The sequence below is a fragment of the Bicyclus anynana genome, chromosome 7 (assembly GCF_947172395.1).
Source record: "Bicyclus anynana chromosome 7, ilBicAnyn1.1, whole genome shotgun sequence".
NCBI classification, from domain to species: domain Eukaryota; kingdom Metazoa; phylum Arthropoda; class Insecta; order Lepidoptera; family Nymphalidae; genus Bicyclus; species Bicyclus anynana.
Genome location: NC_069089.1, coordinates 12,270,036 through 12,295,453, shown reverse-complemented (window position 1 = coordinate 12,295,453; position 25,418 = coordinate 12,270,036). Strand labels below are relative to the sequence as shown.

Here is a 25,418-nt window from a genome sequence, read left to right as displayed (position 1 = left end):
AAAAGAATTCAAAATGAATAATAATTTAATAATTTAGAATAATAAAAAAAATAAAAGAATTCAATGTGAATAATAATTTACACATAGCATGCAAAGGTGACATTATTACTAGTAATCTCTACCAGGCAACCCCTGACGAGAGGATTTGCTAAGAAAGAGCGGGAAGGTGCAATACATTATATTGATATACATAATATAAATATACACTACTTACATATAATAAAATAAATATAAATGTACACCTCAAAAATATAACTTTAATTCAACGACATGTAATATCGTTTCAAACGAAACTAAATATAAATATACACACAGTATATACTACTTACATATAGGTAATAAAATAAATTTAAATGAACACCTCAAAAATATAACTTTAATTCAACGACAAGTAATATCGTTTGAAACGAAAATTAAAAATGGCAAGTGCATTACTGGCACGGACAAAAGACTGCAAATTTATTCTAAATTATAAAAATATATTTGAAAAATTATCCTGAATTAATTTTTCAAATATATAAACGAATCGGCCTGGTCCTGTAGTGTTTCGTTACAATGGGCTGATAATGATGACTTTCATTATTAACGCCACGCCGTACCACTCGGTTCGTTCGTTCATTGACGCCGGTTTCCGCTCCCGTAGAAATATGGGGATAAAATATAGCCTATAGCACCCGGGGATAGAAGAATTTTTCAAATCGGTTCAATATTCAAACAAACAATCAATCTTATTTTTATAATATTTAAAGAATTAATTTACTAATTAACAAAATTAATTATTTTACAGTAAAATGCACTCGCCCTAATGAATACTTCGACTGTGATGTAGAATGCGACAATGTGTGTGAAACCTTGGCTACACAAAACCGAACTAACTGCCCCATTGTCAACATTGTATGCAATGAGAAATGCTATTGCTTAGATGGGTTCGCTCGAGATTCTAACAACACTTGCATACCTGTATCGCAGTGTCCAAGTAAGTAAATAAATTATCCTTTTCTTTTTTTTTTTATTGAGAAAGAATACAGTAAGGAACTTAAGCTAACTTATCCTAATAACTATACAAATCATGCCCACGTGGAATGGTGGCAAGAATACTGGCTGCATTTCCGCGCTGGACAGCCAAGCTGATCCTTAATAATAATTGACCGTTTGTGGCTAGCATAAGGAGAGAGACAAGAGGCTAAAGTGATTAATGATAATCATGATTTATTTATTATTTTTGTTACAGACAATAATTCTAATTCTCTCGAAACCTTGCTGAAGGAGTTTGACCAAGGAAACTTTGCGTTCACTGAAAAAACTCTTTACGTGAGTATTTATTTATAAAAATTAATTAATATACAAAAAGAGAGTGTGTGTGTGATTTTCATTCCCCTCTACTACCCTCTACTACACTAGTCAGGAAAGACTGTGTTAGTAGTGGAGACGACAATAGTCCAGCGGGCGAGTTGGTAGAAGCTTTACAAATAGTCACAGTTTACAAGCACTTTTGACACTGACGTGTCAAAAGTGCTTGTAAACTGAGCCTACTTGAAATAAATGAATTTTGAAGATCGACTCTCAGTGATATAGTCCGGTACCTTTACCGTTGAGCTATTAAGGTTTCTCTGATAGGTAAGGACTTATATGATGCTCCACAGGCTCCTTGATACGAGTTCCAATATACACTTCCAAACGCTAGTAATACTTAGTCCAAAATGATTGCTGATGAGGAGGCCATTAGGTATCCAATCGATCTCTGGTTTAACTTCGATGTTAATTCGCTTCGCTCCGACAGTAAACTGACTAACACGCGGTCCACAGTTGCATATTAAAAACATAGTCATCACGCAGCCAGATGGCATATTCACTAACTTTGGTCTATTAGCTACCAAATATAATTAGCATCAAATAAACAACATCCGCTTTTTTCGTATTCCTAACCCATAGTTTCGAAACTCAAAGTTTGTGAATAGGCTTCCCTCCGTATAGGAGACCCACAAAAGGTAGGTGTCCACAGATACGCATTGTTCGTACCGGATGCATCGCATCAAACGGATTTTTAATTTTATGATAGATAAAATACCTAAATACCTCATATATATGAAGCCTCAATAGCTTAGCGGTTAGAGCGGTCAGACTCATCAGGGAGGGGTGGCCGTTCGATCTCCGCCTCGTTGGTCTATTGTCGTACCCACTCCTAACACAGTCTTTTCCGATTAATTGAAGGTGAATGGGAATATTGGTCATATTTACAAAAAAAAAGATTTGACTTTAGTGGAAAAGGCGAGTGTTTGTTAACAGTCACAGGATCCTTTAACCCTACACACAACGTTCACAAGTGCGTGACTTCACTCAAGGTCATTCTGAATCTGCTAAAATGACAAATATTTCTTTTAACCATTCGCTGCCCGCATGTATTTTATCGAAAAGCCCGTCTGCGTTGAAGAAGCCGACAGTCAGGGAATGCGGTTATAATCTACCGTTGTGAGCCATTTAAAAAATCTTTATATTCCTCTATCGCGCGGAGCATGATACTGTGCTCGCCTATTGCCCTTAGTGTACTTTATATTTTTTTACATGTCACGTAACGGATACGATGGGCGACCGGTCGTCCATTTAGGAGTCAAATGGTTAAAAACGAAAATCCGTTCAATGCGATCCGTACGACGCGGATCAGTGCGCACTTGTATGACTTTCTATACAAAGAATATTAAAATCCGTATGATGCGATGTATCCGATATGCGGATAATGGACAATGCGGATCTGTGGACGCCTGCCGTAAGGCTAAACTTCGCTAGAAGTATATGATAGTAAGACGATCAACGTTTCTTGTTTCAGTTAGCGGCCAAAGCTAAGCCAGGCGAGAGCATCATTCTGTCAGCTACCAGTATCCGGCTTCTGATGACAATAATATACCTATATACTACCGGATCCGCCAATGAACAGGTGTCACGGGGACTATATTTGAATTCAAAAGATAAGGTAATTTTATTACTATCTAATACGTTTAAGTTTTCCGAAGTAAAAGGCTTTAATATTAAGTTATATACAAATATACCTACTCGTATAAAACCGAAAGGACTCGTCATGAAATATCGCGGGCGTCCGATTGTATATTATAAAATGTTTATTAAGTTTCACCGCTATGTGTGTAACTGTGTATGTGGCACCGCTAATGCTAGCCACAAACGGTCAATTATTCTCACGTTTCTGTAGCACCCACGACTATAATTGATCGTGTGTTGGCCACTGCGTACATGACTTGTATAGGATGCCGCGTGGGTACTGCCGTTTGCTTTTCAGAAACGTGAGAATAATTGACCGTTAATGGCGACCTTAATGATTTAGATACGGTTTATAGCTGCAGTTCTTGTATTTTGTTGTCGCCGTTATTCCGCTGACTGTTGAGCACGAGTCTCCTCTCAGAATGAGAAGGTGAGGTTAGGTGCAGGTTTCCTCACGATGTGTTTCCATCACGATGTTTGTGACACGTGATATTTAATGTCTTAAAATGCACATAACTTTAAAGTTGGATGTTCATGCCCCGGATTCAAACTACGCCCATCGAATCGGAGTCAGATTTATCCACTGGGCTATCACGACTCTATAAAAATGATAATTAAGTATTTTTTTTCAGATTCGAACCATTGTGCCATATTATTTAGATATGCTCAACGCTCAGAAGAATGTCACCTTGAGTGTAGCAGAGAGAGTTTTTGCTAGTAATAAGTACGAGTTATCTGATGCTTTTAAAAAGGATACGACGGATATAATGAGAGCTGAAGCTGAAAATCTAGATTTCTGTAAAGCAAGCGAATCAGCTAGAATTATAAACGAATGGGTAAGTCTTCCATTTTCTTTAAAATATTTAATTAGTAGTTTTTTTATATAAATTATCCATTGGTGGACCAAACCGATGGCTCACCTGAATGTAAGTGGAAAACCATTGTCTATAAACACTTCGTCTTACAAATTTCCGCCTACGAAGTGCCGCCCTTTAAGGTCCATCGCCCTGAGGTTGAGCCTCGTGACTAAATAATATTATGTAAATGATAATATTTCTTATTTTTTAGGTGGAGAGTAAGACAAATAATTTAATCAAGAACCTGGTATCACCTGATTCATTAGGCTGTGATACAGCTCTGGTGTTGACAAATGCTATTTATTTCTTGGTGAGATTTTATATTACTTTTAAAATGATCTGCGGATTTGTTGAGTAACAGTTACAATAACCTAAATGAAATTTATTTTAATTTTTTTAGGGAAATTGGAAGGATAAATTTGATCCAGCAAATACAAGACCAGAGACTTTTTATCAAAGTGAGAACAAAACAGTGCAAGTTCCAATGATGAGCCGAAGTGGCAGATACGAATTCGCTGATAATAGTGACCTAAATGCTAAGGTATTTTCAAGATTTTTTTACTTTGTTTAGGTTAATGGTCATGCCTGGTTGTAATATTTTATGATGGAGGGCGTAGATCGAACAGCCTATGGTAGAACGTGTTTGCTTAGAAGGTGTCTATTCACTCTTGTTTTGAACATATCACCGTTGTAGTTAGTTGGGTAAACGGCAGCTGGAAAGGTATTCCATAACTTCGCAGAGCGAATCAGGAACTAAGAGCTGAAACGCTTCGTTCGAGTATAAACGTCTACTATGTAATGATGCAGTTTACTGCAATGCCTAGTAGTACTATTTTAAAAGGGTAAAAGGGGAACTAGATCGAAACCTGGGCACTCTCCGAAATACCTAAATCTTGTAAAAAACCGAGAGACTGGCAACCTCGTGTAATACTCTAGCGTTTGTAATTTAGATTCAGAAAGAGGCTATAACTACAGGTCTATTCTGTAACAATGTTTTGTTAACTCGGAAGTCCGAGTTTCGAATTCACCTCTTTCTGTCTTTTTCTATAGCATCGTGATAGACAGTGAGAGATAGAGATAAATTCGAAACTCGCACTTGCGAGTTAAACAAAACATCGTTACAGAATAGACCTGCAGTTATAGTCTTTTGGAGAATAAAGCACGGTACATGTTACAAAGTCATCATCAGCCTATTTAAAAAGCCCCACTCTCATGGAGAGGTGTTTTTGAGCTTGCAACACTATGCTGCTACAATACCTGTTTGAATAATATTGTCCTCTGTAAAGTTAGCTATGGATATTGATGATAATAACCAGAATGGGTGTCTAACGTGCCTAACTAGCTGCTGTTTAAAATTTCTTGAAAGAAAATAACTCAGTTTTTCATAGCCCTTGGACTTGAATCTAAGACTACACGATCCGAAACCGCATAGGACTAACAAGACAGATACTGAAAAGTACTTAGCATTAAACGGATGGATAATAAATTGATAATATACAGGATGTCCCGTAATTAATGGATAAACCCCAAATGGTAGATACACCTGTTTATCTTAAACTATTAAATAGTTTCAGTTTTTAGTTGTATCTGTTAATTACGGGACATTCTGTATAACAACCTTCTGTTTTATTGTTTCTTTAATTGCTTCGGACAAGGACAAATCAAATTAATTCAAGATGTAATCTTGTTAAAATTAACTTACACTTAAAATATAATCTCCATTTAACCAACAACCAATTTACGCAAGTTTTATTTGATTGTTTCTAAATTTTTGGAGAAAATGAATAATTTATTTTGCTCAATTATAATTAAAATAGAATGGATATAGGTAGATACCTAATAAAGAAATTTTTATTTTTACAGCTTTTGAAGATACGCTATGAAAGTGATAATTTTACATTTTTAATAATACTTCCGAATGATAGATATGGAATAAATGACTTGATAGAGAAATTACTTAATACAAATATCTCAATTAGTAATATTTTGATTACTTTGAAGACCAAGCCGGTAGATTTGTATATGCCCGCTTTTAATACGTCAACAACTATAGATGTGAAAAATGATATATTAGTAAAGGTATGTTTTTTTTTATATCAAACATTTTTAAAAAATACCTATTTATTAATGACATGCGACAACCAGTATAAGTACCTAATGATTTGTTGTTTCATAGTACTTATTTTTTATTCAATGACAAGTTAGCCCTTGACTGCAATCTCACCTGTAGCGCTAACATGCGACTAAGTGAAGAGAAATAGACAAAGTGTCGTCCAATGACAGCGGAGTAATCCCAGTCACATCTCTTTCGTCCCAACGCAATGAAAGGGATAGCGGTATTTCCGGTTGCACCGCTATTGGTTGAAATTTGTCTATTTCTCTTCACGATATTATCTCGTTTGCGCATATTAGCGACACAGATGTTAATGACGATGCACTCTAAAGGTAGCATTCGGTTCTTGGCGACCGCGACCGGGTCCTACGACCCACTGCTTAGTATGAATTTATATGGAGCATTACACAAATCCCGGGACCGTGTCGCGCAACCGCCTTTATTTAGTGCTACATATAAATTCATACTAAGCATACTAACCTATAGCCTTTCTCGATAAATACGCTATCTAATACTAAAAGAATTTTTCAAATCGGACCAGTAGTTCCTGAGATTAGCGCGTTCTATCAAACAAACAAACAAACTCTTCCGCTTTATAATATTAGTATAGATAATAGATTTACGTCTGAAATATACGAGTAGTTTAAAGAATGCCCTCAAATTAATTTAATTTCAAATAGACATTATAATATATCCGAATCAAATACTCAATACTCCTTGTTTTCTAGACTGGTGTGGTAAAAATATTTGACCCGAAAGCTTCTGGCTTGACCGGTATGTTGAAAAGTTCAAGTCCAACTTACATATCGAGTATAATACAAAAAGCTGCCATAAAAGTACAAGAAAAAGGGTCAGAAGCTGCTGCTGCCACTGGTTTGTATAAAGTTCCATGTTTCCATATTCTATAGGCTTAAGTTATAAGTTTGAGTTGTGAACCATATACTGTGGTTAACAACTCAAACTTATAACCATATATAGCGTCTTGAAGAGTTAGGAGGTCGATGGACCTCGTACCAGACCACATAAAGTTCTAGTATGAGGTCAAAAAACCTCGTAGCGCGCCAGAGGAAAGTACAGAAAAATCAGTGCCGCAGCGAACGTGTGAAAGGACCGCACCTCAGAGGTCAGAAAATTGATGATGATGACGCAGTGATCGCTGCTGTGCACGATTTTTTCGAAGAGATCAGGACAAAGACTTTTTTCGAAAAGGAATTTTATGTTTAGAAAAAATATATGCCACGTGTATATTTCTAAAAGGTACAACTACGTCGAAAAATAAAATAGAATTAAAATAAAAGATAACTGCATCTTCAGACATTCTTACTACTTAACGAACACCGTAGTATCTACTACCTAGTTCAGTACCTACGAGAAAAAATTATCAAAGAAAGAATATTTGTCATATTTTTAAACTAGCTGACGCCGCGCTGTTTCACCCGCATGGTTCCCGCATGGTTGGTGGTGGGAATAATATATAATTTATAGCCTTCCTCGATAAACAGGCTATCTAACACTGAAAGAATCTATCAAATCGGACCAGTAGTTCCTGAGATTATTCAACCAAACAAAAAACAAACAAATTCTTCAGCTTTATAACATTAGTATAAATGTTTATGTTCCCCACCACCTAGTTGAAAAAGATTATGTTAAAAATAGGTACAACAAAAGTCCAGTGGGCGGGGATTGACATCTCGGTGTCGAGCCTATTACAGCTTGGCAAGTTCGTTGATGACGCTCCCATGATATGCGGGCGACGGGGGGAATGAACTGCGCAGGTGTGAAGTCGAGCGCGTGAGACATCGCTACCCCCTCCTGGCCCGCGCGGACCATCGGGAGTGTTACGAACGAGTTTGCCAAGCTATAAGGCAAAATTGAACTTAGGTTGGATACAATATCGCAGGGCGGGCGTTCCCTACTATTGCGTATAAGAATAATAATAAGTACCTTCTTTCCAGCAATCGTCGTAGGCGTTACTTCAGTTCAAATTACTCGTAATGATGAATTCCGAGCAGATCATCCTTTTGTGTACTATATTTTACATAAAAGAACTCCGTTGTTCTGTGGAATATGCTATGGAATATAACACAATAAATATGTAATAAAATCGATGTACGTCCAACTACGTTAACTATGAACAGTTGATATACATCGTGCGGTTTATCTTTACATCTGGCTCCAATGACGTTTGTTTATAATACCTTCTATGCGCAAAAAAGTTTTAACATCCGAACTTTCGGTTTCAGCCAAGGTTACGCGAAAAAAACGGGTTCCGTAAATATCTATAAACTCAATAATATAAGTTTATAGTATACTTTAATAAACTGCTTCGATCGGTTGATTTGTTCCATTGAGATAAATTTTTAGGTGTTTCAAAAGAATTTATTTTAAATTTAACTTAATTTCTTTCGTACGAAAAAATTACCTATATGGCCTAGTAGTACCTATATGAACTAGTGGAAGTTTCGGTTTCGGCTGATATTGAAGCCGATATTTGGTTTCGGTTTCGGACGTGCAATAGTGATGTCGTAATGCAAACGCTACGAAGCGTTGTCACGCGGGGAAGAGGAAGGAGGGTCGAGTTAAGAGCCAGGTGTCAAGTTAACTCGTACGAGTAATTAGCAATAGAATGAAAATATTTTTAAACAGAAATTCTCGGATTTTGTATTTTTTGTATGCATGTAGTTGTTTTTTTCAAATCTGAAATTTTCGAATTTTGCTGAGAAAAATGTCGACACAGATTAACACCAACTTCTCAAACCCATGTTAATACTGAAATATTTCTTGAAAGAGACTCAATGTTTCAAAGCTTGAGCCCAGTATTTGGACCTGGACTTCATGATCCAAAGCCTCCTAAGCTAACCATTGGATGAACGAGGCACCTATAGCAATGCCCCATTAGTGCGTTGCATTACATTGTACTTATTTTATCTTTTATCTTCTTGGATAGCGACGACGCAACGTAACGTCCTAATTGTAAGCGTCCACTGATCCTCGTCGTAAATATCGGACGCATCGTATCGGTTTTCCGGTAGATAAATTCCGTTCGATGCGATCCGTACGATGCGGATCAGTGGACGCATTTGCATGACTTTCTATACAAAGAATCCGATTGATGCGATGCGTCCAATATGCACAATGCGGTTCTGTGAACGCGTGCCGATTTTGAAAAATCGATTCGAGAAAGTAAAAATAAAGTTTTCGAACTCGAGAACGTAAGGGTACCATATTATATTTATTTTTTATGAAACCCTTTTATGTATAAAGCCATTATTTGTTACATTTATTGAAATTATATTAATTATTTCCTTTTTAGCTATCACGATACGCGCATTGTCGGTTGCTGTGCCTGTGGAAAGAAATGTATTTAAAGCCGATCATCCATTTATGTATTATATATTATACAAAGAAAGTCCACTATTTTGTGGAATGTATTTTGGACCACAATAATTTTTTTTCTCTAAAACAAAGTTGTCTTTGTAAAGTTGTATCATAAGATTTTTTATTTTGTCAAAACATTTAACTTAAAGTAATAAATATTTTTTCCAAATTATGTAACGTAATTTTATTACTCCTCAATATATTGTTAAAGAAAAATAAATATCACTGTTGTTTATATTATTCGATTAGGTATATAAACATTATACCTAATTTATCTAACACATTTAATGGTATTAGATCAATTAGTTTAGGTTAAGGTTTAATTAGCAATTCTTGTAAATACAGGATGTCCCGTAAATATTTCGACATACTTTACAAGATGATAGCTGACATCTTTAATTTTATGTTTGCTAATTATTTTTTAAACAATTCATAAAGCCATTCTTATACGAGTATAAATGTTATAAGGTCATCATATATCCTCCTACTTTTATTTAACTTCTAAAAATTATTTCTTTTTTAGCTATCACAATACGCACAAAGTCGATTACTCGGCCTGAGAAAAGCATCATATTTAAAGCTGATCATCCATTTATATATTATATATTATACGAAGGAAGCCCACTATTTTGTGGAATATATGCTAGACCACAATAAAATTATTCTCTAAAACAAATATTGTCAATTTCGTAAAGTACCTACCTAGTACTATTAACTTTTTATTTTGTAAAACCATTTTATTAAAGCAATAAATCATTTTTCCAAATTATCTAATGCATTTTTATTATTTACTCCAATAATTTGTGTATTATATACATATATATACAACCTGGGCAGTACAGGCAATGTATAAAATATTATAAACAATATTATTGTCCATTACATACTTTAGATATACAGGTGTCCCATAAATAGCACGACATACTCTACAGTTCGTTAGCTGAAATCAAGGCCTACTAAAATAATAAAACAAAATGTGTGTAAGACGAAATTTTACGAGTTTTTTTAAGTAACATACGTAACGTATTGATTGAACAAGAAGAAAGTTTCTATTTTTTTTTCAATTAATTCAATCTAATGTAAAAAGCAAAGTTACAAACTCTAAACTTATATCGAAATTACACATGATCAGCAGTACAAATCCTGCAGATGTGAATTACACATTAGATCAATACAAGTAGTTGGGTGTGATTTACAGACTTAACCCACTGCATTTTTTTTATTAAATGTCAAATAAGCCCATAATTGCGATCCCACCTGGTGTTAAGTGACGATGCAGTTTATGGTAGCGGGCTTATATTCTACCCATGCCTCTGACGGTTTCCACGTGACACACGAAACGTTAAATCGCTTGGTAGTACGTCTTTGCCGGTAGTGTGGTAACAAGCCACGGCCAATGTCTACCACCAGTCTATACCTGAGCAGATTAAAAAAATATATAATCCTAAATTTACCCGCAGTAACAACAGTGAGAGGTCGTCATCAGCTTTAGGACCTTCAAACAAGCATAAAAGAGACTAGCGATCAGATTACTGTGTTTGGTAGTTGTTTTATTTGCAGAGACAAAGAAGAAAACCTCGAAAAACTTATGTGAGATGGAGAAAGACTTAGAACTTGACTTAGTAAATGAAATTGTATGGTACAAGTTTTGTAAGCGTCTCGGGACCGTTTTGTTTGGAAGTCAATGCATGAGGCGTATGTCCAGCAGTGGACCTCCATCGGCTATTAATAATCAATCAATCAATCAATTTATTTCTTTACAGATACATGCATTATTTATACAGGTGGTCGGTAGATGTAGATGGTAAATGATGATGATGATGAAGTTCTGTAATTGGAATCATAAATTGCACGGTGAAACTTCCTCACAATAAGCCCCTAGCCGTCTTTAGTATCGAACCTTTGATCCGACAATCAGGCAAACGCTTTTTTAAGGTATTCGTCGATCCTTTTCACTATAAGACCATTGACTGAAAGGACTATTGGAACAATAATGGTTGACTCAACATTCGTGAGTACCTGGCCATAATCTCGGTAGCAAGGTACTAGAAGTTTGATAAATTTATCTTTCACTAGATCATCAGGTGGAACAGTTAAGGTACTGTTACACATGCTCTAAAATAGCATGCTAAAAACGTGCTATTATGCTCCTGAATAAGCATGCATAACAATACAGAATAGCAAAGCTGATCGACTAGCATACTCAATAAGCAAATCTGTTCAGACGCGCTAAACACACGCCCCCTTCCACCCGCGCAGCAAGTAGCATGCTCGTAAATCGCACGATTGTTGATTCTTGAGCAAGCTCGAAATAAGCATCCTCATTATTAGCAATGTTGCGATACACATGCTAATAAGTAGCAACTGCTCAATAATAGCATGCTTTCGTGCTTGAAATGAGCATGTATAACAGTAGCTTTATATCAACGTACGGCGCACCGATCCATAGACTGGCGCTATGTCAAATCTAAATAGAAATAATGACTACTTTGAGAAGATTCTCAAGGCAGTAATCGTGTGTAGTATCTCTACAGCCATTTTCGTATTATCCAATAGCCTACAGCATATAAATTAAACACAAGATTCAAGATGCAGGGAGGTTTTGTACGAACAATAAAAAAATTCCGTCACCGTGCAAAAGTTTGCACAGCAGGCGCATATACTCGTACTATAGCAACAGCAGTATTTGCTCTCTTAATTTGAAATAACGGAGACCCGCGACTTCGCCTGAGTGAGTTGTTTTTTAATTTTCTTATTTCAATATCAATGAAACAAATATTTCACATTTCAAAACCACAAACAACACAAATGTTGCTTCAGAGTTTCCTAAATCTGGAGGTATTGGTTTCCGTGCCCTTATTTGTAAAATAAAAGCTAGCTAGTTAATACTTCAGTCAGTCATTAGATATTTCATGTTAGTCCATTGAAAAGTTACTTTTTTGGGCTTAGCGAGTATTTGTCTGCGGGCGAAATTTAAATTTATATAATATCCCCTGGACAAGTCTTCCAGTTGACAAGCACACACGGTTTTCAGTGTAGACTGTAGAACCCAGAGAACGGCTTACTTTGGCATCGCTGGTTGACCTCCGGTGTGTTAAAAAGTACCTGCTTATATCCCAGTCACATGGCAATGACTTGGAACACAGGAGTTTTTTTTTATTCTTTACAAGTTAGCCCTTGACTACAGTCCCATCTGATCAAGCAATTTAATATAGAAGCGTACTAACTAGGAGTAGGATGAAAATCAAAGCCCCTTTCGTTTTATACGCGACATCGTACCGGAATGCTGAATCCGGATGAAGTTTGAAAGTCCCTACAAAAGGCCTATGTCCTGCAGTGGACGTCCATCGGCTGATGTGATGATAATGATGAATCAAAAATAAATTGTATTTACAGATTAAGTAAAACTTACGATTTTATTACATATATAGATAAAAATTATATGCTGCGAAACACTGCCAGCAACTTTTACTTACAATAATAAATTAGCATTTAAGTAAATAAGCTGTTATAAAATCGACTGCATGTTCTAAAAAGTTATTAATTTATTAAATAAGAGTCTGAACTTGCACGTCAAAATGATACGGTTGGTGTGGGCTATAGCCATCATTGGATGTGTTGTGCAGTTTGCGTCGGCAGGTGGGTGAAATTAAAAAAATATATTTTTTTTTTCTATAAAATATGTTTAATTTTGGAAAACTATTAAATCTGCCTATACCTACTAATATTATAAAGGGATAAAGGTTGTGGTATTATTGGGGGTATCTCTAGGTTTACTGAACCTGAAGATTTTGAAGATTTGTGTGTGTGGGGTAGGGCTGCTGTTTTATTGCCGTACTTTGTAACTACGCGGGTAGAAAGATAAAATGAATCGAAAGACAAGAGGATGGAGAGGACTTCAAAATGTTATTTCACACTTTTTTAAACGGTTGAAGTGTGCTTTTAAACTTTCAGCTTTTATAAAAGTACTAAGGTATACACTATAAATTGAGCCTGGATATACACTATACAGGCTAAATAAATTAACTTACTGAAAAGTATTACTTTTTATGTTGCTAATGTAGTTGAACTTTTATCAAATGCTGATTTTCTTTATTATTTTCATAATTTATATTTCAAAATTTAACACTAACAACAATTACGTAAATTAATATATTATTCAATAATAACCAATAAAAATACTCCATCTTTTTTCTTTAATTTTTGAGAAAAGTTTTTAAAACATTATAAATTAATTTGCATCTTTGTCTGTTTTCCATAAGATGACATTTTGATACGCTTGTCATTTTTGCACAGATAACGAAGGGCGCACACTAGCGTTTGTTTTTTTTTAGACAAATGCATCAAAAACTGCTATAGTTCGAGCGTCTAATGATGCGTATTATAAAAATATTAATTTACTTTATTAGTAATGCTAGCTGTTTTTGGTGCATTTGCCTAAAAAAACGCTGGTGCACGCAATTCGCTACCTGTGCAAAGTAGAAATCTTCCGAAAGAACTCCGAGCACTATTTTTTCGTTGTATTTCTTTAATTTTAAAATATCAAGTAGTGATGAGTTTATTATAATTCGACACCGTTAGAAGTCCCAAAAGTAGCGTCAAAAAGCTACTTTAAGTCTCGTGCCCGAAAAATCGACCGATAGATACTTACAAGCGTATCAAAATTGTCATCATATGGAAAACAGACAAAGATGCAAATACATTTTCAGAAAGTGTTCAAAGTGTTCAAAGTGTGTTTCCTCGTAAATGTGTTATAAAACGTCGTATGACATACGTGCGCTTTGGTAATTAGAGCCTTTACTTCGTTATTATAGCTCTCGCCTACGACTCGAGCTATTAATATCGCCTCGGCTGTGATTTTCAATTTACCGCGCTTATATCATAATGTACTAAGTAGACAGACAAAATTTCCAGGTGAAACCGATATTCAAGAATGTGGGGAAAATGAGGTTTTAGATCCTTGTGTCAACCGTGTGAGTGAATATAGGACGTGTTCTGAAGTAGGCGCAGTTATAGAAGCCTCAATTATTGATTTTAAGTATTGCACAAAGGGATGCAAATGTAAAGATACGTATTTGAAAGCGGATAACGGAACATGTATACCTGCAAACCAATGTCCAAGTAAGTAAATAAGTTATTTATACGAATAATAATGTTTTTTGACTCACAAACGCGGTTGCCTTTGGGTTTTACCGCCAACCCTATAAAGTAGTTGGTTTTAATTAGAATGTAAGACACCTGTTTTTACCAAAGCAATGGATACATCAAGCAATAATAATGCACCAAGCAATAATGTTTTATCTTGTGCGTTAAATTTTACGTTTTGCCACCAACCATACTATATAGCGACGCTCCGTTTTGGATCGCTCTTAGACCTTAGTCTAGCAAAATCCATTTTCGGCAGATGTTTACAAGTGTCTGTAAAGTTGCACTCATGTTAATGTTCACTTTTACGTACTTTAAAATATTATATACCTACCTAGCTCAAACTTACATCTAATAGGTTGGTTTGTTACCAACTTCTTAGATGTAAGTTATACCAGATCGTTTATTAGTAAAAATACGTAGTTACGTATTACATTATGTATGTAATAAGACTATTATAATATGCTACACTTGTGCTAACAAAACATCTAGAAGTTACGTAATTCAGTAAATTTAAAGTAACAATATGCAAGTATTATTTTTCATCGGCAGAAAAAGGTGACAGCAAAACTTGGCCATTATAGACCACGTATGTACGTAGGTATATTTCAATTATGGATAATTTCATTAAAGATCATGATATTCGAAAAACTAAAAAGTTGTTATCTATAAATAAATTAATATAAATGAATTAATCGAATTTCAGAAGGAATTAAGTAGGAGCGGCAATATGTTTACAACATATTTGTAAATCCGCCAATGATGCATGACTCGCGTGTGCCTGAAAAATGATTCTAATAAGCAAATAATGTCTGCCTTCTGGACTGCGAAACCTTTACTAAATTTTCATTCACAGATGCCCTTAAATGTCCAAAGGATCATGAGTATTATGACGTATGCCCATCAAAGTGTACAGCAGGAGTTTGTGGTGTTAAGGACATATCGCCATGTCCTACAGCATTGCTGCCCGGTGATCCTCAATGCCCACCGCCCGAATGTCGTTGTACTACCGGTTTCTATAGAAATAAAAAAGGAGATTGCGTTCCAACAAATTTGTGCCGTACGTATAAGTTTTTAATTTATCACTGAGATACAAATCATTATCATCGATGATCATCAACCTATTTTTAATGGCCTACTACAGGAATAGGCCTTTTCTCTATAAAGGATGATAGTTTAGAGCTTAGAACCACGCGATGCTTGGAAGAAGCCTGAGTAGCTTATAAAGTCCCAAGAAACGTACTTCACTAACAACCCTTGCTTCTGGAGTACTTTTATTGTTGGCTTTTATTTTTGTCCAGTGGATGAAGATCTGCGTAACGGAGAAAAAGCGCAGTTGGGTTTTTACACAAGTCAGCAGTGAAGTCGTCTACGAAGAGATACGGTTTTGATAAAATTCCGTAAAGAAGTTAATATAGAGAAAACAAGTTCAAATTGAATTTATTGAAAATGTCCTAATAGTCACTGATTAAATTAGAATTAATAATAATAAATATCTATATCTATATCTATTAGAATTAATAATATCTATATCTTCAGATTGGTTTATGGGACGTTTATAGCTATGAACCATCTTCATCACATCAGGTTTCAAAAAATTTGATAACTCCCCAATTCCCATGATAATCGGTCCATACGCTAAAAAGCTACGATACCGACACGTAAAAATTATAACATCGTTTTTGTTTACATGAGGGTCAAAAATGTTAGTACACACGATAACTCAATCTCTTTTTTCCAGCAAAACCTGTTGTCTGTGGCGAAGATGAAGTATTATCCAGCTGCGTATATGGTGGTTGCGGTAAATGGAATTGCTCTCAGGCAGCGGAAACATGTAACAATATAAAAGAAAGTGACTGCAAAGAAGGCTGTCATTGTAAAGAAGGACTCCTGCGTGCGGAAAATGGCACTTGCATTGCTGCTGATATGTGCCCTGGTATGTGAATCGTTGAGGATACTTATTAAGAAGTAGAGTAACTATTCTTTAGTAGCCTTGTCATAAGTAACAGTAAGTAGTAGTAGTATTTAAAGAAAATTACGCGGTTCAGAAGGCAATGGTCGCTGGGTTGCTGGTATAATTTCCTACTTGCGTCGTCTTCTTCATTACTACAGTCATGACCCCTGTCATATTTCTCACTGTTTTCCGCACTATTTTGCGCCATGCAGCTCGGATTTTTGCGACTTATTAACCGACTTCCAAAAAGGAGGAGGTTCTACGTTCGACTGTATGTATGTTTTTTTAATGAGTACTTTAGTATCTAGAGTGGAGCGGATTTGTACGCTCTACGTCTTCGAGGTCTCTTTTCTTCTCTACTTTAGCAGTGAAAAAAAGATTCTCAAAGTTATCTCCTTCTCTCCTGGCAATGTGACTGAAGTACCTACTCAAGTATAATTAGGGATATGCTAAGTTTTATCGGCATATTTTATGTTAGAGACCGAGGCAGTGCATTGTAGGGTATTACAAGCTAATATTCTGTTCATAACGAAATGGAACGTTAAATGGAACGCTAAAGATCTTAAGATTACCATTAACTTGTTTGTTATGTAAACAATTACCTACCATAAGTAGTACCTATGTAAAAAGTATGCACCTAATTCTTTTGTTTTAATTATATGTTTTCTGTGATTATAGTTAAATGCGATGGTAAAAATGAAATTAGTGGTTGTGCTAGCACTTGCCTTGAAACATGTGAAAGTGTTGGTCAACCAAACTCATGTGAACAACCTGCCGTCTGCAAACCTAAATGTCGTTGCAAAGAAGGGTTCCTAAGAAACGTAAATGGAGAATGTATATCTAAAGAAGAATGTCGTAAGTATCATAGGTTTGAAAACTAAACTATGAAGTTTTTACGAACAATTGTAAAGCCAAGAGTAAGATCATGTTTCATATCTTCGTCATATAGTTTGTTAGGCATACGAGTCACGAATCCCCAATCAGATTATTTAACTTACTAGTTACAAGCTATAATGTCCTTAAGGCCCGATGAGGATTAGGGATGTCATTGTTATTCGGCCTAAAGTGTGTATAGATACCACCACCTCCCTTCTAGTTATCGTTGAATTAGCCTAGTCAAATGCATTGTAACGGTATATAAGACAGTTATTCTAAATAGACTGAAGTTCACACAAAACACGCGCCATAACTATTCCTAAGTATGCGGCCCTTTTCTTATCATAGACGTGAATATAAATGAATAACTAAAAATAAATTCTAGTGTATTTCCTCTAAAATCTAAACAAGTTATACCCCAGCTTAAGTATCAAGTTAAATAATATCTAAATCCAAAATGTATAGACGGCCTCTACAAAATAATAATTTGAGGAGCATACATGAATGGTTCACAAATTAATAAAAGTGTAATTCATGATATTTAAAAATTGAATACCTAATATTATTTTTATGACCACGTTGCAGCAAAACCGCCTGGTGTTGTTTGTGGAACTAATGAAGTGTACGACAGCTGTGTCAACAGCGGTTGCGACAGACGACACTGCTCTCAGCCAGATGGCTTACTATGTACCAATCCCCTTCCAAAAGAATGCGAAGAAGGTTGCCATTGCAAAAAAGGATTACTTAGAACCGATGAAGGCACTTGTGTTGAAGCTGATCAGTGCACAAGTATGTTATAAGATAATAATTATGTTATTATTTTTTAAAGTCTCTAAAATTACGTAAAATTTAGTGACAGTATTTGCACTATAAGATGATAGGACAATATCACATGATTAACCTAAAAACTCGTTGATGCTTTCAATCAATTAAAATAATTACTATAGAATTTACATCTCATAGATTTCATAATTTCACGTATATATCGTTCTTTGTTTTTCTAACTTATCCTTTAAATTATTATTTTATTTAACAGATAATGATAATGGATTGAAAGAATTCAAAGAGGGTAATGTTGCTCTCACTCTAAAACTTATTTACGTAAGTATTTTGAATTATCTATTGAAGAAATTTAAAAATCATACTTTTACCTATACCTACCATTTTATACTAATAATAATAGTTTCAACAGGAAGTACAGATTTTTATGACACTGTTCCTGAAAACGTTTCTTTTCAAACGTTATAAGAACGAAAGTAGGTATATTTGAAATAAACAGAAAAAGGTATGAAATACCTTAATTTTTACCCGAATACGGTGAAGCTAAAAGGAAGGGTGTTATATGTTATACCAATTTGTAGGGCTCAAGAGGAAAATAATGGAACCCTTACTTCACTCTGTTGCACTTTTCTCTGACTCCCTATAGCTATCTCTTGGACAAAGGCGTCTTCAACTGTATTTTCTCTTCTACTAATATGAATCTAATTACTAATCTGTTACTATCATCTCATCAGGCGGCGGCGAAAGCAACCCCAGGCGTAACTTTTGCGTATTCACCTATTAGCATTTTGTTACTATTGGCGCAATTAGCTCTTTACTCTTACGGAAAGTCATCGCAACAACTTTTGAAGTTGTTGAATTTGCAAAACAAGCACCAGGTAAAAAATCACACAATTATTGGATATTGGATTAAAATTACGCTATTTTAAAAGCCTTTTTTAAACCTCACATGTGTATGGAATTATGCAATTAATATTTAATTTTTAATTTATTTATTTATGGCTGAATTTTGGCTTTGTTTGACAATGCACTACGACTTGATAGAAAACACCCCAATGATATGAGTATAAAATTGAAGGTCTTTATAACCGAAACTCAATAAGTAATGTGACGTCCTACTAAGTTTAATATATCCATAAAGAAATTTGAATATGCAAATATTATTTTACAGCTCTGGTCCATTGTACCATATTGTGTGAATGCACTAAATTCACAAAATGAAGTTATTTACAATCGAGCTGAAAAAATATTCGCCAATGATCAATACAAGTTTTCACAAAGTTTCAGTAAAGTTACAAAAGATATTTTCAAATCAGAGGCCAGCAATTTCAAGTATTCTGACAAAAAAAGCGCTATGGCTGCATCAATTAATTTTTGGGTAAGTATTATAAAGAAGTTATTAAGTAAGTAGGTAATGCAAGTTATAATTAATACGAACGTAACTAATATTCATATAAGGTTCTATTCGTTTTGATCTTGTGACGCTACTTTTTGAAGTCATTTTTATGAAAATAAAATACCAGGTATTGTAAATTAATGTTGTACCAGGTATTGCGCAAATCGGCATATCTGTGGAGCCAACAAAGAATAAAACACTCATAATATACAAAGATTAAAAAAAAATATGTTTTTGAAATAACCGTCTGTAGACCGCGCTCCTAGAGCGCGGTTTTAAATCGGTCAGTACTAAACACAGACGTGTTTTGTAGAGGTAATGAGTGATTATATGCCATCCTTTTTCTTTTTACTACACGTAATATACGTTAGAATACGATAAAGACATCTCTACAATGAACTAAAGGCTAAAATAAACAACGATTACGTCACTCGACTCCAGGAGTCGAGTCAACAGATAGGGTAAAATGGAGGTCGACTCCATGAGTCGAGTTCAACAGATGAGTGGTTGCTACCCTTAACAAAAAGCTGTTATGCATATATTATATGGTTTATTTTATGTTGTTTATTATAGGCGACGTTGAACACTCAACAAGCAATTTCAAATCTCGTGCTACCATCTTCTTTTGATCAAACCCCAGCATTAATTCTAGCTAGCGCAGTAAACTTCAAGGTAAGCACTTAACGTTACTTATGTATGTTCTTCTTAATACGATGGGTACTTTTACTTAACCCGTGTAACTTTGCGTGGCTACGTCTTTAACTCCTTGCCCTACCAGCAAAAGATAAAAACGTACCGCCTAGCGATATCATCATCAGCATATCAGCCGATGGACGTCCACTGCAGGACATAGGCCTTTTGTAGGGACTTCCAAACATTACTATACTGAGCCACCTGCATCCAACGAATCCCAGCGACTCGCTTGATGTCGTCAGTCCACCTGGTGAGGAGTCGACCAACACTGCGCTTACTAGTGCAGGGTCGCCGTTCCAGCACTTTGGGACCCCAACGTCCATCGGCGATATAACTTTTATAGCCGAGAGCTTTATTTTTTCTAGCGATATAGCTTTATATGATATTTTTTTTTTTACAAGATAACCCTTGACTGCAATCTCACCTGATTAGTGATGACTTAAATTGCATCATGCAATCTAAGATGGAAGCGCGCTAACTGAGGGCGTAGGATGAAAATCCACACCCATTTCGGTTTCTACACGACATCATCGCCGGAACCGGAACGCTAAATTGCTTGGCGATGCGTCTTTGCCAGTAAGATGGTAATTAGCCGCGGCTGAAGCCTCCCACCAGCCAGACCTGGGCCAATTAAGAAAACCTAAATCAGCTCAGCCGGGTTACGAACCTAGGACCTCTGTCTTGTAAACCCACCGCGCATACCACAGCGCCACGGAGGCCGTCACACTAATAATTTATTTATTTATTTCAGGCACATGTTTAGTATTCTGTTTTATCCTAATGAGTCTCAATATTGTTTGATTTCATTCTTACGCAATTATGTTCATTTTAATTCACAATTATTTTGATTTTACTGAACTGTAGTCGTTTGTACTGAAAGGAAATGAATTATTTACAAATACGAGTAATTAAATTAATAACTTTAGAGAACAGAATTAAGGACTTACTCGTATTACTCGTAAAAGCTTTGATAGCCCAGTGGATATGACCTCTGCCTCCGATTCCGGAGGGTGTGGGTTCGAATCCGGTCCGGGGCATGCACCTCCAATTTTTCAGTTGTGTGCATTTTAAGAAATTAGATATCACGTGTCTCAAACGGTGAAGAAAAACATCGTGAGGAAACCTGCACACCAGAGAATTTTCTTAATTCTCTGCGTGTGTCAAGTCTGCCAATCCGCATTAGGCCAGCGTGGTGGACTAGATATAGGCTTAACCCCTCTCATTCTGAGAGGAGACACGAGCTCAGCAGTGAGCCGAATATGGGTTGATAACGACTCGTATTACATGATTTTCCGTATAATTTGTGAATATTATACAGAAAGTTCGATTTCTTGAAACGGCAAATTTACTAAAATTATGGTTCTACGTTTATTTTGGAATATTTTTAATTTAATTTACTTGCAAATATAACAATAATATTTTTTTGAAACTAGGGAACTTGGCTGGACCATTTCAATCCAAGTCATACGAAGCCAGAGTCATTCTACGTTAATAACAACAAAAATGTGATAGTTAACATGATGAAACGTACCGGAAGTTACAAATATGGTTACATAAGTTATCTAGCCGCACAGGTATGTTTTTTTTTAATATTGTATAATTAGTGTTACACCTTTAACCTGACTTTATGCTTTTTCATGGATAGCCTAACAGGACAAACAAAGAGTGAGTTTAAGGAATGGAAAACAATACAAGAGCCAAGAGCAATACTTTCAGAATACGCTAGAATCTGTACTAATATTATAAAGCTGAAGAGTTTTATTGTTTGTTTGATTGAACGCGCTAATCTCAGGAACTACTGGTCCGATTTGAAAAATCCTTTCAGTGTTAGATAGCCCATTTATCAAGGAAGGCTATATTATCCCCGTATTCATACGGGAACGGGAACCACGCGGGTGATATAGATACTTACTACTACTACTAAGTACTGCTGCTGCTCTTACTGTTGAGCTATTGAGTCTATACGAGTATGTGTTCTATTATTTTACAGGTTGTACAGATGCCCTATAAAAACACTAATTATTCTATGGTGATAATGTTGCCGGAGAAAAAAGACGGAATAGACTCTCTCTTAGAAAGTATTCAGAGCTATGCAAGTAGCTCACTATGGCGTAGCGTGATGAATAACTTACATGCTGAAGAATTAGACATCTCTATACCAGCGTTTGATATAAAATATGCCAGTGACGTAATACCCTTATTAAAAAAGGTAAAGGTTATCTTAATAGTGACAAAAATAAAAAACTACTAAATTTAAATTAAAGCTAAACCTCCTCTACTCTGCAGCGAGGCATAGACGGCAAAGTGCCCAAGTGTTAAAAAATCCTCGTGTGTAGGTGGTATTAACATTCATTATTTATGTTATTATGGAGGGGAGGTATTAGTGTTGGTATAAATAAGAGGGTATTTGATGCCTTGAGCTTAGTCGTTTGTTAGGCAGCGTAGATACCGTCACGCTGCCAGTCGCGTTAGTGATTTTGTGCAACAATGTTTTGTGTTGTTTATCATAAATTGTTCAGTATGGGCATGGATAACATGTCGGGCAAGGAAGATGAGTAATGCATTTTGAAAGGATCCTTTAAACCTACTCCCAACGCCCCAAGTCCTGGAATCTGCTCGAGGTGTTTCCTCTACCACAAAATAATGGTTCAATCACTGTCGCACCCGTCACGTCATACAAGATCTCGTACTGATAGCATTGGTTCTTTGAATATGAAACAGGTAACCTTTAACTGCCAACTCTTTAGTTACCAGTGGACTCGATAACTCTTGATTATTGGCCTCTTTAATAACTGAATAATAATTTCCTTAGAATCAAATCATGGTTTGGCATAGTTGGAAATGCCTATAGAGCCAGAGAACCAGGTTGCAATTTCCAACACTATTTTATATTTTCTAAATTTACATAGTTTTGGTCTGATTAAGGTTTCGGCCTCAGATCGTAACCACTCCACCTGTAAAGGTTTACAGACAAGTGATATAGCGATGCGCTCTTATACCTCTTCTACCTTTACCCGTTACCTTTTACTATCTACTGCTGAATAATAAATAACGTCATAGCATGTCTATTCTCTAACAAAGCACGCGTCAATATGAGTTTTAAATTCGTCTTTATTCTCTCCCTTTCTCTCTCTATCGTAGTAGTATCGTGTTAGACAGATAACAGAGACAAATACGAAGCTCACTCTGTCAAGTAATAAAAACATCGTTACTACATCTGGTAAGTTCGTTGATAACTCCCATGATATGCGGGCGACAGGGGGAAAGACTGCGCGGGTGTGAAATCGTGCGTGCGAGGAATGGACGTGCATCAGTCGTGGGTTTTTCATTCATCGCTACACGCCCCCCGGCCTGCGCGGCACATCGGGAGTGGTACGAATGAAGTTGCCAAGCTATAATGCAACTGCTGGGCGGTCTACTAATCTTCTTCAGCGTATTATAAACTAGATAAATTGAAAAATAGGCTTTAAATAAAGAAGAGGAAAAGAAGCTTGTGTCCGTCTTTGTATTAAATGGGCTGACTATTGCTAAGACCTGAATATGTTTTCAGGCCAAAACTACTGAGATTTTCAACACAAATGGTGCATATGGCTTGAGCGGCATATTCGAAAATCCAAGAACAGCTTACGTGTCGCACGTAAGACAACACACTACAATCGTAGTCAACGAATCTGGAAAACCCTCTGGCGCACTTACAAGTTTGTATATTTTATTTATTATTAAAATCTAATTATCTAAGTAAATTGAAAGAAAGATACTTCCGGATAAGTTTGGTAAATATGTAAATACTGTAGATAAATTAAGTGAAAGAAAAGTCTAAAGTCACTTGACCTGCTTAGCATTATTCATGACTAGCGGACGCCCACGACTTCGTCCGCCCTTAGACCGTTAATCCAGCCCTTACAGTATATCGCTGTAGAAATGGAGTAACTTCTCCCGTTTTCCCAACATTTCCCTTCACTGCTCTGCTCCTATTGATTATAGCGTGACGAAAAGTATACTATAACCTGCCCAGGAGTAAGAACAATAATTGTACCAAGTTTCGTTAAAATCCGTCGAGTAGTTTTTGTTTCTATAACGAACATACAGACCGACAGACAGACGGAAATTTTACTGATTGCGTTTTTGGCATCAGTATCGATCACTAATCATCCCCTCATAGTTATTTGGGAAATATACTTCATGTTCAGAATTGACCTCTCTACAGATTTCTTATAAGTATTATTTATATTCATTTCATTATCATGATCAGCCTATTTCAACGACATCGAAACTGTTGGCATAACATGCTCTATGAGGCACGGGGGTGTAAAATCACTAACTTCGGGCTCAAGAAACTGAAAAATAAGAGCTCAGTTTATCACAATCCGACTCAATTATCAACAACCCTTTAAACCCTCTTAACCCTCACCAACCAACAAAAAAAGATACTAATTCCTCTGTTGTTCTTATATCTAACTGTTTTTTTTTTCAGGTCTCTTGGGTCCAGTTTTAGATATTTTGAATTTGGAAACACACACGAAATTCAACGCTAACCATCCATTTATCTACTTTGTTTTGTGCGATACTACACCAATTATTGGTGGAGTTTATGCAGGAATATAGAATGTAAAGAAAAATGTTGAAATGGAAACTCGATTTTCTCACTCACTTCAATAAGTCAAACCTATCACACTTATAAACTATTCACAACAATATGATATTTTAGTTAGAACGTCTGAAACCCAAACTATTTTGTATACTTAGTTCATTGTTAATCATTTTTTGTTGTGCGAAAATATTGTACTTGTAATTAATATAACGTGAACTGAAGTAAATGAAAAAATTATTATGTAATTGTATTTGTAATCTACACTGATTTAATTAGCAGGTATAGGTCCCGGCAAGCTAAACCAAAATGAAAAAGTGTTAAACGCAGTCCGCGTTTGCGCAGAAAAAAAAAGTCTTAAAGCTATTATTTTTTCAAATAACAGTGATGTGCTATATTATAATGAGAAAAATCGAATACAACTAAAGTTAATGTACCAGCTTTCAATACGTTTGTCTTTTACTTTCTTTTAAAATTTTATGGTAATACTTACAGATATTTTTGTAGATTATTATGTTCTAAAGAATCGTATTTATTTAAAGAATCAGTTTTATTGTGTTCTGCCAATAAATATTTGTAAACACTAAACAATATTCTTCTTGCACTCTTTAAAATTGGTTGTATCCGTGTGATTTTCTTGAATTAAA

The 25,418-nt window shown here is 35.6% G+C and overlaps 1 protein-coding gene across 1 annotated transcript in view; it reads left to right on the top strand.

Annotated features, from left to right (window-relative positions):
• Positions 1–22,742, top strand: part of LOC112055567 (zonadhesin) — a 53,921-nt gene extending 31,179 nt beyond the window's left edge. Inside the window, exons 26-46 of the mRNA XM_052882663.1 lie at positions 788–976; positions 1,232–1,311; positions 2,825–2,968; positions 3,624–3,827; positions 4,060–4,158; positions 4,249–4,389; positions 5,712–5,927; positions 6,690–6,834; positions 9,275–9,406; positions 14,254–14,460; positions 15,341–15,487; positions 16,226–16,420; positions 17,117–17,293; positions 17,900–18,103; positions 18,351–18,415; positions 18,829–18,972; positions 19,266–19,472; positions 20,064–20,162; positions 21,617–21,757; positions 22,174–22,346; positions 22,703–22,742. Of these exons, the coding sequence (XP_052738623.1) occupies positions 788–976; positions 1,232–1,311; positions 2,825–2,968; positions 3,624–3,827; positions 4,060–4,158; positions 4,249–4,389; positions 5,712–5,927; positions 6,690–6,834; positions 9,275–9,406; positions 14,254–14,460; positions 15,341–15,487; positions 16,226–16,420; positions 17,117–17,293; positions 17,900–18,103; positions 18,351–18,415; positions 18,829–18,972; positions 19,266–19,472; positions 20,064–20,162; positions 21,617–21,757; positions 22,174–22,346; positions 22,703–22,742 (3,149 nt within the window). The remainder of the gene's footprint in view (positions 1–787; positions 977–1,231; positions 1,312–2,824; positions 2,969–3,623; positions 3,828–4,059; positions 4,159–4,248; positions 4,390–5,711; positions 5,928–6,689; positions 6,835–9,274; positions 9,407–14,253; positions 14,461–15,340; positions 15,488–16,225; positions 16,421–17,116; positions 17,294–17,899; positions 18,104–18,350; positions 18,416–18,828; positions 18,973–19,265; positions 19,473–20,063; positions 20,163–21,616; positions 21,758–22,173; positions 22,347–22,702) is intronic.
• The last annotated feature ends 2,676 nt before the right edge of the window (positions 22,743–25,418 follow it).